The sequence below is a fragment of the Bacillus rossius genome, chromosome 15 (assembly GCF_032445375.1).
Source record: "Bacillus rossius redtenbacheri isolate Brsri chromosome 15, Brsri_v3, whole genome shotgun sequence".
Lineage (NCBI taxonomy): Eukaryota > Metazoa > Arthropoda > Insecta > Phasmatodea > Bacillidae > Bacillus > Bacillus rossius.
This window is the reverse complement of record NC_086342.1, coordinates 17041834-17058847: the sequence shown is the minus strand read 5'-3', so window position 1 is coordinate 17058847 and position 17014 is coordinate 17041834. Positions and strand designations below refer to the sequence as shown.

Genomic DNA, 17014 nt, shown 5'->3' with positions numbered 1-17014 from the left:
AATTGTCCTCGCTAAGAAATCAACCAAAACGGGGAAAAGTAAACATGGGTCGAGCGCGCGCACGCCTTTAACTTTGAATTCTATCCTGAGGCCAGAGGAATCCGCGAAATTTTCCGGCGATGTTACAACTACTAGCGAGCAGACCGGCGAAGGGGAGGCACTGACCGTCTTTGGGCGGCGAGGCGCATTGCGGCGCGTACGAGCCGAGGTGGTAGTTGGTGTAGGTGTTCTGGTGCATCGGCGGGAAGGGGTAGGCGCCCAGCGGCGCGCCGAAGCGGCCCTGGTCGTGGTGGTGGTGGTGCGGCGGCGGCGGCGGTCCGCCCCCGCCCCCGCCGCCCTGCGGGCCCTGGTGGTGGCCGAAGTGGTGCGGCGGCGGCGGCGGCGGCGGGGCCGGGTGGTGGTAGCGGATCGGGTTGTAGGCGGCGTGCTGCTGGAGCTCGATGAAGGCGGATTTCCCGATCTGCGGCTGGGGGCTGCCTCCGCCTCCGCCGCCGCCGGACATTCCGCAGTCCTGCTGCTGCTGCGGCGGCGGGCCCAGGTGGTGATGGTGCTGGTGTTGTTGCTGTTGGGAGCCGCCCCCGCCGCCGCCGGACGAGTCCAGCCCGTCGGCGGACATCCCGGTGGGCGTGGGCGCCCCCGATCCGCCGCCGCCGCCGCCGCCGCCGCCGTTGTTGTTGTTGCTGCCCGACCCGAAAGGGCTGCCGAGGTCCGTGAAGTTGAGCGTGGTGGCGGATGGCGGCGCAACCGGCACGATTGTGAGCGACGACCTCCAACAGCCTGCCAGGGCGTAGGACGCCGTTTTTGAGTCGTCGACGTCGACGGAGCGCCGACACTCCAGGTGTCCGTCGCGCGAAACCGGCCAAAAACAACAAAAACCAAAAAAATTTAAAACGTACTGGTAGGCTATCTCACGCTGTCCGCTGCGGAGCACATTTCGCTGTCTTTCTCTTTATAACTCTTCGTAGTCTTCAACACCTATTTTTTTTTTTTTTTTAATTTTCACGACCTTCTTCGTTCCATCGTCGCGTTCGCGGTCGCATTCAGTTGTTTACGCGGCACCAGTCCGGGACACACACACAAAATTTTTTTTTTACAAAACTAACAACTGCCGAGTTCCGAAGTCTTCATCGCGACACTTCAGTCCGCCGTATGTTGATGATTACGTCACACGGATAAACATCTCGCTTCGTAAACCCTCCGCCGATAAAAAAAAAAATGGAGAAGTGAAGAGGACGAAAAATGTTTTTTTTTTTTTTCGATCGGCGAGACGTTAAAACGCCCTAGTTTACATTCCAGAACACACGCGGAGAAAAAACTGTTTTTAGCACCACAATTGATCTTGAGGTTTCTTCACTCGCGAAACGGTGGTCCGAAAAAAAAAGTTTCCAAAACAACGTAGGAAAAAAAAAATATTGTTGCTTCTGTTTGTGCGAATCACTGGTGGAGTAGAGTCGGTGGATGAAAAAAAATAAAAGTCGACAATCACACAAACTGCACCACTTTTCTTCAATTCGAAAATAATATCGCGAGTGAAGGTTCGGGGGAAGAAAAAAAAAAGACCGAAAACGAAAGAAAAAAAGGAAGGTAATTTATATTCCTTTTAGTCGCAATCAAACACAATGCACCGAGAGGGGGTTTGCGCGGGTGTCTTGTCGGATGATGATGATGATGATGGCCATAATGATGTAAATGGCAGTTACGGATCTAATGCGGAGGAGAGTACGTCGACGGGTCTATAATCTGCCCCGGAAGAAGAGAGAGGGGCGCACACGCGCGCGCGTGTTTGCCCGCGCGCCCAGACGCAAGGCAACCCCGGAGACGGAGAGACCGCGGTTTTACTTCTCGTCCCCACGAACGCTGGAATCGCACTAGCGGCCTTCCCCGCCGCGGCCGGGTTTGGTTTTCCACCGCCGGCGGTGGCGGCGCCACCGGTCGAGGTGGGCGTGGCGCAGACGTTCCCCCTCCCCCCTTCACAGCACCCCCTCCTTCCCCCTCCTTGCCGGCGCGAGCCGTGACGTCACGAGGCCCCGCCCCCTCCGGAACCTCGACCGCCCACGTCACGGCGCCGCGATTGGCCGGCCCGACGCCCGCCGATTGGCCCGGCGCGGTTTCCTCCCCTCCACCGCCCGCCATGCCCCACCCCAAAAAATATACCCCCCCCCCCTTCAAACATTTCTCCCACTTTAAAAAAAAAAATTTAACAATTGTTTTTTCCACCCGTAACCCACCTAGAGGACTCTGCTAGAGGAGAAGGCGGGAACTATTTTCATACGGCGATGTTCCTTTTTTTTTTTACTATTTTCTGAAAAATTAAGGTAAAAAAAATTGATTTAAGGGTGGGGTAGAAGGGGGGGTTAGAAGTGTGTATACAGTTTGCAGTTGGACCACTTGCACGAAAATCCTATTGCAATGAGATACGAACAAGTGTAAGAGCAAAGGTGGCATGTTATTTTGTAGATATTAGTTTCGCTTACTCATGCGATCATATCGCGTGATGGTTGAAGAGCTGCGGTTACAGAAACATCGAAATGTGTTTCGAATGAAATAGGCTGTATCAACTCTCATTCGGTATTCCAATTAGTGTAAATATGTAAATATATTATCAACTTAAAGTTCTTTAACTTGCATTTGAAGCTTGCTTTTATAACAAACTTGTATAAAATATTTTTGTCCGGTGAGAAAAAGAGGTAGACTAATGCCCCTAATAGAAAGATGAGCGACTAAATTATATTTCAAGCAAATTTATTTATGCGGTTACTTCCAAATATAATGTACAACTTAGTCTAATTTTTTTTTGTCAGTGGAGGACTATTTCACGAAAAATTAACCATATTCAGGCCTATATTACAAGCATAGGTCTGAAATGTTTAAAATTATTATAGGCCTCCAGAAACGAGTAGCTTTCCTGTTTAAAACTACCCGCTATCTAAGGTTGTTTCAATAAGTTCACAATGTCGCTTCCAATTTTGTGTTTGATTTCGAAGACTTGTCTAAATGAAACTCCAATTCAAAGGATTATATTATTGAAAGGTATTTTTAACTCTTGTGTGTTCGTTTAGAAAAGTTGGAGAATTGATTTAACATAGGTATATGTATATATTTGAATTACTGTTGATTTCAAATCAAAATTTAAAAAAAATTATTAATGACCAAAAATCCTCTATTTTAAGCTAATGTTTTCTAAGACAAAAAATCAATTTCAAAAATTATGATCATATCATAGTATCTCCAGAATAGTCTAAATACAAATTTAACATTTGCGTTTAACATTTTTGGCCAAATAGACGAAATATTTCAGTAATAGGTAACATTAATTACATTTACGTGGGTAAATCACGATAATACATCATTCAGACCTAACTTACATATTAAGTCACTATATGATATAGAGACCGGAAAAATTCGCGTATTCATTTTACGATAGGCTGGAATTCCAAGTTTATCATTGTACTGCTTTTGTGATTGGGCCACAGTTTGTCTGAAGGATTCCGAGCCAATGAAAAACCTTCAACAAAATAAGTACTAAGCACCCCAGTTAACAGGTGATACGAGTCAGTAGCCAATAAGAAGGTGTAATTTGTCCGAGTGCATAGAGGATCATTGAGACTCTCCTGGAGGTAATTGAAACCTCGAATTTCTCGTCTTCTAACTATAGACTACTAAAGGCTGTTTACATCCACTGTAGATTTAGCTATACAGCAATAGCTCCGGCAAAAAAAAACTTTGATACTACTGATACAAAAATAAAAACCGTTCAATAAAGATTTGATTTTAATATAAGAGACGCGCGTTCTTCAATAGGCAGTTAAAAAAGTTATTTCTTGATTAGGATTATATGTCCTAAAAGAGACCTGCAAAATTTCGCGTCATTATTAGTCTGTTTACAGTCGAGGCTGCAAATTGTTGTATACATTTTGATAACCAACTATGCAATTGTATATTGTATAACTTCACAGTACCTGAACGACTAGAAACCAATCACAAACGGGGACGCGGCAGTAGGCCGAAAATCACAAGACCGAAAAGCACTAGACCGAAAGTCATTTGACCGAAATTTCGGTCAAATGACTTTCAGTCTAGTGACTGCTACTCTTTCTAACTTGCAAGAAACACGTGCCTCATAACATACATGAGAAACCATTGCGGAGAATAACTTAACAAAATGGCAGAAGCCAATCAACCAACAAAATTGCCTTGTTGATTAACAGTAAGGTGAATTCTAACATTATGCCATAAAATAATACCATTATTTGGCCGGTGGTTTCATTATGGTCATAGTAAGCATGTAGGCTACTTCGCATCAAATTTCTTCCCAAAAATATAATTTTTTATATGTAGGAAATGGAAATAACTACGCGTATTCAGTAACCTCTATAGGATAGTATATTAGACCCCACAGTCCAGCACACACTAGGATAACCATCATCCGGTAGAGTGACTGCTCAACTGAAACACGTCGTAGCAGGAACACGCCTGATTTAAGGGCCTATCTACAATACAAAAAAAAATTATGCAAAATGTACAGGAAGTGACAGCAGAGTCTCCAAAGACGTTAGAGTAATTTTACACCTACATGTGTTCAAATAGAAATACCTACTATCAAAATTGTACAAGTAAGGTCAACTGCTGTGGTCTGGTAAATATGACAACATGTTTTATTTTTACTTTGTGATAGCTATATGAAGTTACATATACATGCATGTGTATTTTTACCACAACTGTCAATTAACCTAACTGTTTTATGGAGTAAAATTACATTAACATTTACATTAACACTTCCAAAATTATTTTACTTTTTTGTAGATTATAGCTAGAGCAGGCATTTTTAGCGAAAAAATATCTGAACCCCTATTAGACTGCAACAAGGTATACCCGCGCCACAGGTTTCTCCTTTGTGATTAGCGGCCGTCTGCGAAAGAAGTCGTTGCCTTATTTGACCGAGCCACTCAGCACGTGTTTGCTTTTGCTTCCGCACTGAATCACTGGGACTGGTGTTGAAACAATCGACATGTACCTGCAAGAAAATCACCCAATACGAAACACAGACGATGTCTCAGTGTTTTAACTTTCAGATAGTCTCGGGTTCTTTCCGCGAAATATGCATGGTCCTACTTATAGCTGTTAATAAACAATGTATTCTTTTAAAGTTAAAAAAAATTATCACATTTGTTTGGCCAAGCAAACAATTTCTAACAATCTGAGTAAATTAGAGGAGTACCAAAATCATGACTAGGGAATGAAAAAAAAAAAATTCTTGGTTTCGATGACCTTCATAATAGACTAAACAGTTTTCTATATACTCGGGCAAATAACGGCTTTTCATTGGCTGCGGACTTGTGAGTCGTCTGAAATTGTTTGCCTGTGATTCGATACTTTTTTTTTGTATAGAGTTTTTCATTGGCTCAGAGTCCTTCATATAAACTGTGGCCCAATCACTGAAGCAGCAGAAAGGTAAATGTATTTGGATTCTAGTCATTTTTTTTTTTAACAAAATATTAAATTCGTGTATTTTTGTTACTGAACCAGTTTGGTTTACAAGAAACATTTGTGTAAGATCACACAAACTGTACCTACTATTTTTTTTTTCAAATAACTCGACTACAAATAATATTAACAAACTTTTGTATAAGTTATTTAACGAATTTATTTATAGTGTACCCGGGCTCATGTAAGGAGTGAAGAGCTTAAAAAAAATCACGCAATATAACAACAGCTTAAGATATCAAAGTAGTATCTGCTTACGAAAACAATATAAGAATATACCTATGCTGAGGGCGGATGAGTTTGTTCAATTTCCGTATTTCATTTTTAAAATATATTTTTTAAGAGTGAAAATAGCTCAATCTCGTGTTTTTAGAATAATCTTTATCCTTGAAACATTCTGTAGATATTTCAGAAGACACTCACGGAAATTGCATTAAAGCACCGCTATACATATACTGTTACAGTTACTACTAATTTCTCATAGTTGTCAGTAGTACCTATGTAGGTATACTTATGAATGTATGTCCGGCTGCAGGGTTCAGGTGTAGTGTTGTTCCGATGTCCGCCATCTTGGATTGCAACGTCATGGCGGCCATCTTAGATGTCCTTGACATTTGCCCTCGACCTTCAAAATGTATCAAAAATTGAAATAATTAATTAATTATGTTAAATTTTCCAAAAAAAATTCGCGACAGCTAAAACAAATCTGAAAATTAAAAATTTAATTTCTGGGGAAAAAAGCCCCAATAAATTTAAAAAAAAAATTATTCGAAATACTTCAAAATTATTTTTTCCTTAAAAAAAACCTAAAATTCCTCAAAGAGGCTTGAATACCTCAACTACAAAAACCTCCAAAAAGCTGCGGAGGACATTTGACACTGACCGCCATCTTGGATTATGACGCCACACCCGCCATCTTGTAATTTCGTACTTATTTTCCAAAAAATGTAATAAATGTTTAAAATTTATAAAAAGTATATATAACACAATTATAATAAAATCATAATAAAAAATTCCGCAATATTGGATTATGACATCACGTTCACCATCATCAGTGTTAAATGTCCTCCACAGCTTTTTGGAGGTTTTTGTAGATGAGGAATTTAAGCCTCTTTGAGGAATTTTCGTTTTTTTAAGCAAAAATATTTTGAGGCATTTAGAATTATAAAATTTTTGAATTTTTTATGGTATTTTTCTCAAAAAAAATTATTAAATTTTCAGTATTTTTTTTATTTTTTTGGCAAATTTTTTCCTTAAAACGGGAATTTTTGGTAAATTTTGGCGAATTTTTGGCAAATGGCAAATTTTAAATCATTTTTTGGCAATTTTTGACCAATTTTGAAGGTCAAGGTCATTATCATCCAAGATGGCCATCATGACGTCACAATCCAAGATGGTGCACATCGTCACCGGCACCACACCCTGAAACCTGTAGCTGGACAACATTTCAATATATTACTATTGTCGTGATATGCACGACGAGAAGACTGCGCGGCAGTTCAGAGCCCTGCGCTTAGAGGCAATACCGCGATAGAAGCATCAGCGAGCATCGCACTTATTAGCCTGCCTCACTGACACAAATACACCCCTAACTAATACACTACTTATTTTGTGGGGGATTGGTATTTCATTGACCCAAAACTATCCATTCTCCTGAACTGCAAGCAAATCGCAAAAGAAGGCCGAAGGTAAAATTGTTTTAGTTTTTGCCTGCAATGTGATGAATCCGCAAATATATTTCATTTTATGGTAATACATTATTTATTTTTCAAACTAAATAATTAATAGAGCATTGAAGGCTTATTTTTATAGATACCTTAATATCTTAAAGTATTTAATGCTTCACCTATCATTTTGTGTTATTCAGGTGAATTTTAGTTTTCAAATAACAGCAATAAATTTTGTTCAATAAAATAAAGATTTCCTAAGCGTTAAAAAAAAAAAAAGTAACTTGCATACTGTGGCTTGTTACATAGAATTTCAATAAAAGAATGTCCAAGTTTCAATGGTATGTTATAACAGTTTAATTTAGACTGCTTACAACACATCACAATCAAATTGAAGGTAAACTAACCAACTGGCCAATTTCACTCATTTCGAGCACCAGATATCGTTTTGGTAACTAATCCGAGGGCCAGACACGTATGAATTGATTTTCTAATTCTTATCACAATTGTTCGTCTTCTTATTGTGTAGAATAACCAATAAATAAGTTATGGAGATAGAGAAACAAAACAAATAGTATTTAGCTGAATTAAAAAAGAATCTTATAAAACAATACTATGATGGTAGATTACTAGAGACCTGCAAAATTCCGGATTCATTTCGTGATATGCTACAATTCAAATAATTAGATATACCCTAGCGCTGCTTCTACCACTGGTTCACTGTTAATCTGGAGTAATGAGGGCCAATTAGAGACCCTCACTCGTAGAAGTGTCGAATCACAGACACTCGGTCGAGATGACTCACAAGTCAGCAGCCAATGAACAGGTGGCATTTGCCCGAGTGTGTAGAGTGTAGTAGAGTCTATCCTGGAGGTCATTGAATCCGCGAATTTTGCAGGTCTCTATAGATTACTAAAACATAAATAATATTTTTCAATATTTTTGTTAGAATATCATGGCTCCATACCAGTGTCTGATGAAAATGTATTCCACATACGCACGACAACTGATTATATTTATTTGTTGAAAGCTTCTTCAAGCGGACCGCCATTTTTCCACCATTGTTCCAAATGTCCGCGACTACGTGGAATAGACATACGTAGAGCGAAATGCGTATAGTCTAGAACGTCGGGTGTGGCCGACAGACCACAGGAGGCCCAACAGAGTGGCTACAACAAAATTATTCTGTTGTGTGGTAACATGTTCAGAAACACATTTTTTTTTTTAATGTGAATGTGTTCATATAGGTACAGAATGCACAATATGCACTCTCAACATTTTCCCTTAAATATTTCAGATTTTTTTTTTTTTAATATTTGTATTTCTTCATATCAGCAAGCTGTTAAATTCTAAGCTAAAATATTATTGAAAACATTCTTTACACGCTATTTTACATCAGACCATGATCTTTGATGCAACTGTGTGCCATGTTTTTCCAGAGTGGCCGGAAGAAGGAAGATGGGCCGCTCTTCGGAAGGCTTGCGAGATACTAACTGACCGCACGTGTTTTCGAGATGAAGAGTTCCTCGGTAGTTGAAACTCCTTTATCTCCCGAGGCGACTGAGCGCCAGAACGAACCACGTAGCTACACAAAAGAGGCAGCGGCAATTTTTTGACATTGGCACCTCGCGGTGTTACAGAGCTCTTGTTCACATGCCTGGTCAGTTCATGCTGATTCTGGTTCCTCAGATTCTCTTGAAGTCTCCAGGCAACTGCTGAGTTGGTACCATACCACGCAAAAACTGATGATTGTTGCAAGGTAATAAATTATAACTAGAGCCACGGAATTTTCGCGCATTCATTTAGTCGCAAGCTAGAATGCAAACCTCCACACTGTCGCACTGTGTTCATGATTGGACAGTAAGTTAACTGGACACGCCCCTTCTACGACCGTGAGCCAACGATGACCAGCTAGGAGAGAAGTAAGCGAATCAGGTAGTGCCAAATAACAAGGATAAAAATGTTCTCGATAAGAAATCAACCAATGGGAAAGTAAACATGGGTCGAGCACACCTATAACTTTGAATTCCATCCTGAGGCCAGAGGAATCCGCGAAATTTCCGGGACTCTAATTATAACTTTACTCTTCTCATACAACTAATGTGGAAAAAAGAAGAAATTTTTGGATTCTAATTTATGTACCCACAACGCCCTCAAAATGTTCTTTTTTTTTGGGTTAGGCACCCAATCAGCAATAATATTGTAAGTATAGCTAGCAACTAACCTTCCTAGCAAAATCTACAACACATCAGCTAAGTAATAAGCTGAATATAGATTGATTTGACGTCTTAAATTGGGCAGAATTTGTTTAGACACGCCCCGAGGAAGTCTGAAACGGAAACCAGTAGGTCGATATCGCATTCACGCCTTCGAAGCCGAGAAGAGCTGATAATGAACAAAATAATAAGGCTCAAGGAAACTCGTTGTCTTTAAATATCCCCTGCAAGTAATCAACCCCGAAAATTTTCCTTGTCTCCTAACTATAAACGTTACATCTAGATCACTGCACAGAAAAAAATGTCTGTACTTTTACAAAAGATTCCTATTAAAACCAGTTTCCAAGAAAAAATTTGTAATACTGCTAAAAATATAGTGTACAACACATGGCTAAGGTTATTTGTAGAGACCTGAAAAATTCATGGGTTCATTTCGTGTTATGCTAAAATTCAAATAATTAGACCTAAGTGCGGCTTCTGCCATTGGTCCACTGTTAATCTGGAGGACTGAGGGCCAATTAGAGACCCTCACTCATAGAATTTTTCCGGACTTTAGTTATTTGTCGCTGTGTTGTGCAAGGTCCTTGTCTGTCTGTATTTTCTGTTCTTGTTACAACTTTCTCGTCGTTGTCAGCCCTCTTGTGTTGAACTGTGCCACTAAGGACGCGTAGACTGTAGACGTGCAACTGAAAGAATCACAGCCAATCACGAAACACACACGAAGCTACAGTGTTTTGACTTTCAGCTAGTCTCGGAATCTTTTCGCGAAATATGTATGCCGGTAGGGACGCCTGTGTTTCGCGAATACATTTCGTGTCAAGGTATTTCACAAAATACTGTAGCTTTTCTCCTGTGGTTATTGGCTGAGGTCGGTGAGAGGCGTCGTCCCGCTCTTGACGGGGCCAATGAGAATGTGGTCACCGTACTGCTGCACCCTCACAATTTGTCATGACTCTTATAAAAAGCTACAGTGTTTTGTGAAATACCTTGACATGAAATGAAATCGCGAAATACAGGTGTCCCTATGTATGCCCCTAGCTAGGGTGTGCAGAAGAGCTTCGGAAAAAAACCAAGCGATTTAAATAGTACTCGAGGTATCCGAGTGGTGTCTGTTTACAACAAAAAAAATTCTTTTAGCAATGAATGAGTAGTTCTGTTTCCGTATTTAGTTTTAAATATGTATTTTTAGAAGAAAGAAATTGATAAAAACGTGTGTAGTTATAAATATTTTTAGACATGATATACGCTCGGTAGAGTTCCTTGAAAGCACTAAAGGGCCTTACATTAGGTACACCTTCATATTTATTTCTCCGTTACCCTCAAATCTCATAGTTCTCCTATGCACGACGAGAAGACTGCGCACCAGCTCAAGAGGCGATACCGCGCTAGAATCATTAGCGAGCATCGCACTCATGATCCCGTCTCACTAACACAAGTACATTCTGACTAAGCGGGAGTACTCAATTCCTTATCTCCCAATCGATGTCTGATCTAACGCTAGATCCGCTGAAGGCGCGGTTAACGAGCCAAGCTAAAACCACGCGATGTATCATTCTTTTTTTTTTTTTTTTCAAGAACAAGGAGAAGATCGAGAGGAACTTTATTTCCCGGTGGTTTTCGGAACACGACTTCCCCCCGGATTCCTGCGGTCGAATTCCAGAGACGCCCGACGCCATCGACCAAGAAGTTAGCCGGGGAGTTGCACGCTGCGAGTTGCGTCACGAGAGAACCCGTTGCATCGCGCGAAAAGGGAAAAAAAGAGAAGAATGGAGGAGAAGTGGCAGGGAAATAAAACTGGTCATGGTCACAGTGGTTTCACCCCGAGGTAGTCCGAACCACTAACAAACGAACGGAAACCGAAAGGTCGAAATCGCACCCAGGTTCGTTGAAGTCGAGGACAGCTGCCAAAGAACAAATCAATAAGGCCGGAGGAAAAACACAGCGCCACGAAATCTAGCCTGCAAGTAAGTTTATGTTTTCCTTCTAACCATACATATAATTAGGGACCGGAAAAATTAGCAGGTTCAATGACCTGTAGGATGAACTCCATAGCTCTACGTACACTCGGTCAAATGTCACCCACTCATTGGCTGCTGTCTTGTGTGACGTCGTCCCAACGTAGCAGCCTGTGATTCGATAAAGCTTTAGTTGAGTGTTTCTCATTGGCTCAGAGTCATCCAGCTGAGTTGTGAGCCAATAGCAGAGGCAGAACTGAGGTATAACAATTTGTATTTTAGCCTATCGCGAAATGAACTTGCGAACTTTTCCGGTCTCTACATAGGTATAACAAGAAACCAGAGAATTTGCGCCTTATGTTCGCCCTACAAACTTTTGCTTCTTCCATTCGCTGATTTCTTGGTGAGAACCTTTTTGACGTGAATACATCTTTAATATTGCTTCCATGGTGGGAGGCAATTCAAAAAGCGAATGATAACAAAATCGGGAGGTAAAGTTTGGTGTTGCATCTACATAGCTATCATCTCCATACAAAATTTAATTACACCACTGGATAGCTAAAGGATCAAAGAATTCGTTAAGCTAAGTGAGGACTGTGACGATAGCGCGCGGTGGAGGGGGAAGCGCCGCTATTTTGAGGTCATTTTGCTGCGTTTCGAGATTTACATCTAATATAACTTTTGACTCGGAGAAGCTACGACGTTCGCTCTCGTCAAAATTTATCGGTTGCATATATAAAACACTAGTGTAAAATACAGTGAATATATATGATGTTAAACTTTAAATAATAATAATCAAAAATATATAATATTTAGAGCAAACTGTTTTCTGAGTCAGCAAAACACACAAAAAAACTTTTAAGACAAACTCTTTCATTACGTAAGTCAATATCCTTAAGAGGCTAAAATTTAGTACACTAACCCCACACCAGCGTGGCCAAAAAGATAATGAAATAACTATCAAATATTCTTAAATAACGAAAGTTAAAATACTAAAGCTATTGTCAGAATTGTATAAATGTATAGACTATAGCTAAATGATCATGCATTATGACTATCGACCTATGATATTTTTACGACCTAAGAATTTTTTTTATTTATCACTTTTGCGATGACTACCGTAGCGGTTGTAATTGCTTCATTATCTGGCACAGAAATTCCCCTACCAAAAAAAAATTTTAAATTGTAAATGTAAAAATAAACACCGCGCGTTCGAAAGCCCAAGTGTTTTTGATTGGATACGCGCGTAATGAACATCCAGTGGCAAATTCATTTCGGCTTGGTTAATAACAGTCTGGTGGTAGCTTTCAGGTGCGGTGTAACATCTATGATTATGTACGAGCCAGGAAGATTGCAGTTTCAAGATTTACAATGTGTGCACGGGGGTGAAAGTCAGCGCCATAGGCTTAAAATATGCGAGCGTGGCTCCCGTCTCTTGTTTCTCACCATCACACGTTGGGTGAAAGCTATTTTACCTGTTAAAAGTTTTCAATTTTTATTTCTACGGAAGTCTCTGGTAACAAAAATAATATAGGTATAGTTATCTTCATAAATTCAAACTGATAAACTTCCAGGTAGTTTATTATCTTCATACATAAACTGACAAGAATAATTTGTAGTGTTAAAAATATATATAACTTCAAAACTTGATGAGTCTACAGAAAATTAAAAACCGTATTTCCCGTCGAAGTGCACGTTAACACTGTTTGCAACCGATCAGAGAACTCGGAAAACGTAATCTGGAATAAGTACCTAGAGTCCATATACCTAGGCTACAGTTATTTTGTACCACAAAGGACCATTCGTTTATTTGAGGCACTTGCTTCGTTGAGAAAAAAACTGTTAAGTAACTGCTTGTTCTGACATGACAGGTCTTTCTACTATTATGAGCGTAGATGGACTGCACCGTTAAAAGTGCCACAACATTGCCTAAAAGTGACTGAAATGCAAAATAAGTAATTTGGAAATCAAGCATAATATTAATTCACTACAGATTAAACATTCAAGAAGGAAAATTCTATTTCAGTTAGTTACAGCACATTTTTGCATGGAACAGTTTTGAAAACTTTGCCAATTAAATAATAGTTGCGTTATAGTAAAAAAAAAGTTTGAAATATGAATGACACTTTAAACTATCCTATCATTGTTGTGATTTTGACCACCAGAGTACACAGTGCTCTTTACGCTCGAAAGGTGGTGAGCAGTTTATTAAATACATAATTTGTGACCATCGCTATCCGTAAATTGAGGGTGAAAGTTTTTATCAGTATAATTAACATACAGCTATTGCCTATGTGTTGATGGAAGCCATTTCTGAAAGCATAACTGTGTACGTCAAAGAGCTACACAAGAAAAAAGTTTCGATGTCGACTTCGATATCTTGATATCTTGAATATAGTTTTTTTTTTTCAACTACAGCGCCAATAGATAATATTGCTTTATTTAATACTTACCAAGTGTCTTAATGATTCAAAAGTAGGGTTTTAGTTATCTATATTTGTTGGTTGACTTTTATGAAGGTAATAGAGATGATGACGTGTTCAAGTATAACTAGGTTTTTTTTTCTCAATATATATTTGGAAGATATTTACTTACGTGATATAATTGCTACAAATGTTACGCATGTGATAACAATTAAAAACAACACTTTAAATCTATTACTAGGCGCATGTACCTTTCGCGAAAATATTTCCAGACCGGCTATGTGTTAAAACTTGGTAGGATTGTCTGTGTGTCCTGGTTGGCTGGGTTTCTTTCAGGTACATGTCCAATCATAGCCATTCCATTGCGGAAGCAAACGCAGCCTGAATGGCCAGGCCAACTAGGGCAATAGCTTCTGTTGCAGACGGCCGCCAATCACAAGGAAACACTTACTATTGCTTGCATACTTTTTTGCAGTCAAATGAGCGAAAATATTATTTCGCGAAAAATATAGCCTATGCCCCTGCCCACAGTATTATCTATACATAGAGACCGGAAAAATTCGCGAATTCATTTCGCGATAGGCTAAAATACAAATAGTTATGCCTCAGTGCTGCCTCTGCTATTGGCTCGCAACTCACCTGGATGACTCTGGGCCAATTAGAAACACTAAACCAAAGCTTTATCGAATCACAAGCTGCTACGTTGGGACGTCTCACAAGACAGCAGCCAATGAGTGGGTGACATTTGACCGTGTGTACGTATAACTATGGAGTACATCCTACAGGGCATTGAACCCGCGAATTTTTCCGGTCCCTATCTATACAGCACTTAGTAAAGATCTATGTTGAGAATACATTTAATAGAACAATAAACACAACAGAAGTAGCCTATATAAATAAAGAGAAGCATAAAAATATAACAGAAATAGCCCTTAACAGTTAGTAATGACGAGAAAGTGAATATATATATATATATATATATATATATATATATATATATATATATCGTGTGGGACCCCAATTTAAAATTTTTTATTATAAAATAAATTTATATGGTTTAATACATATATACTGGATAAAAATAAAAATAAAGTAACACTTAGTTTTAAATGTGAGAACTTACCGTATTGCGTTACATCTTATTTTAGCAATGTTTTTGTATTTTTATACCGAAATTTTGGACCGTTTTGGTCTCCTTTTAATACCGCCTTTGGACAGATTTATTTACCAATGACTCAAGGTCTTCTAGCGCACGTCACTTTAACAACTGTCCAATCACATATGACTAAGAAGCACAGATGTTTGCATGGCGAACTTATATTACTAGGTCCTGATTATACTTTGCACACATTTTTCAAACCAAAGCAACTTTGCTGTGACGTATTTAGCTGGAGGATAACACAGACGTTTAATATGGCAAGCCACTTACGGTGTGTTAAAAATGATTTTGCTTAGTTATGACAGACAGTTTATGACAAATATGCAGAGTCAAATGCGGAATTTTTTACTGAGTAAGACGTCTTCCTGTGAAACAACAAACATTTTCTGGTTTGGTGGAATAATGAATTCAGATGTAAAAAGGCCGCAGACAATTGAGTTTTCAAGAGAGATACTCAAGTAAAATATGGTAACATATTCCCAATTAAAAAAAGGGGATTTGGTTCTGTGGACCAGAATAAAAGTAAAACACTGTTTATACATTTGATGTGCACATTTCGGAGGATGTCTAGCCCGGGGTATGCCATTATAGCCCGCATATCATTTATTACATAATTATGCTAATAAGGCAGTTAAGTAGGTGATTTAAAATTTCTTCCATGCTCTTTCAGACGTAAAATATTTTATAGCTACTGTAAATTATTTTTCGAAACTTATTTTAACAAAAACATGAGTATACATAATACATTATTATGTCCCGTGTTGTTAGAAAATTCTGTAATTCTAAGGAAAAGATTTCACGAATATATACTGCAAAAGCACGAGAAACCTGGTCCATAATTCCAGCAAAATAATCTTATTTTGTTTTTAAAATACGTAAAATCAGTATTTCCTGGTTTCAGTACTGGACATTGTGTTATTTGTCCTTTCACCTCAATTCTTCGAAAGGCGATGAAAAACATTGCAGTTTCGTCTCGCCTAGTTCGCCCTAGTCACCCCGTGGTCGAGTTTACAAATAATTCTTGGCCAACCATCATCATCATTATAGCTCTAATAGAACTAACAAATATGTACTTTGCAGGTGCACTACGAAAGTAACGTAGACCTATTTAACACTGACTGACTTACAGAAGCATGAATTTTTGCATAGGAGTTCCTTTTATAACGTAGGTCAGCACTAAGAAAGGATTTTTGATAATCCATCCTCTAAAGGATGAAAAAGGGTGGTTAAAATTTGTATGAAGCGAAATACCACACAATGGCTCATTCATCACAAATTCTCAGGAACTAAGAAGACCTACAGAATTCATATTTGGCACCTGCATTCTTTTTGCTACGAAGACATCCGCTAAGAAACAATTTTACGAAAATAATCTCCCAAAAAAGGGTTGTGGGGGCGTTAAAGAACAAAATTTTCCCCCGATTTTTTTTAATGCTATTGTATTTTTGGTGCTTTCTCTGTCTCCTTGGCAAACGGCTATTGCATTTTTGATGCCTTATGCGTCTCCTGACGAAGGCAATTCCATTTTAATTACTTTTATCAATATCCAATATATTTATATTAATATATATAAGTTGAAAACGAAATTATGAAACGAAACTTGTATAGGCAAGTGCATTTACTCTTCATTGCTATTCGCAATCAGACAGTATTAAGAAATTTTTAACTTTTTGACGTGACAACGTCTAATAAATCGATGAACGCCGGCTGCACGCACGAAAAAGTGTTCCGTTACGCTCATTGTTCCGTGACGCTGTGTTCCGTTACGATGACGGCGAGTGCAGTAATAATAGGTTATGTTACAATTGACTAAAAAATTATGGTGATTCATATAACTGATGATAGATATCTGATTACAGTTCATATATATGAAAACTTGTTCATAATTATATTTAAACTTTTAGAGCTAAACGCCAGTTTTTAAAATTAATTACAAGTTATCTACACGTGAACTGTTTCGTCGACTGTTTATAAAGTGAAGTGAAAAGTTAATGTGGTTTTCATTGCTTATTACAACAACAATTTCGGCAATAAAGGTTAAATATTCTTGCCTTTTAAAAATCTGATTACTAGTATAATTTCAAGTATTTATTATTTTATTATTAAAATA

The 17014-nt window shown here is 38.8% G+C and overlaps 1 protein-coding gene across 1 annotated transcript in view; it reads right to left on the bottom strand.

The window, feature by feature from the left end:
- Positions 1-2133, bottom strand: part of LOC134539643 (homeotic protein distal-less) — a 232896-nt gene extending 230763 nt beyond the window's left edge. Inside the window, exons 1-2 of the mRNA XM_063381830.1 lie at positions 1955-2133; positions 166-920 (exon numbers count right to left, since the gene is read on the bottom strand). Coding sequence (XP_063237900.1) covers positions 166-920; positions 1955-2133 — 934 coding nt within the window. The remainder of the gene's footprint in view (positions 1-165; positions 921-1954) is intronic.
- Between the last annotated feature and the right edge of the window lie 14881 nt (positions 2134-17014).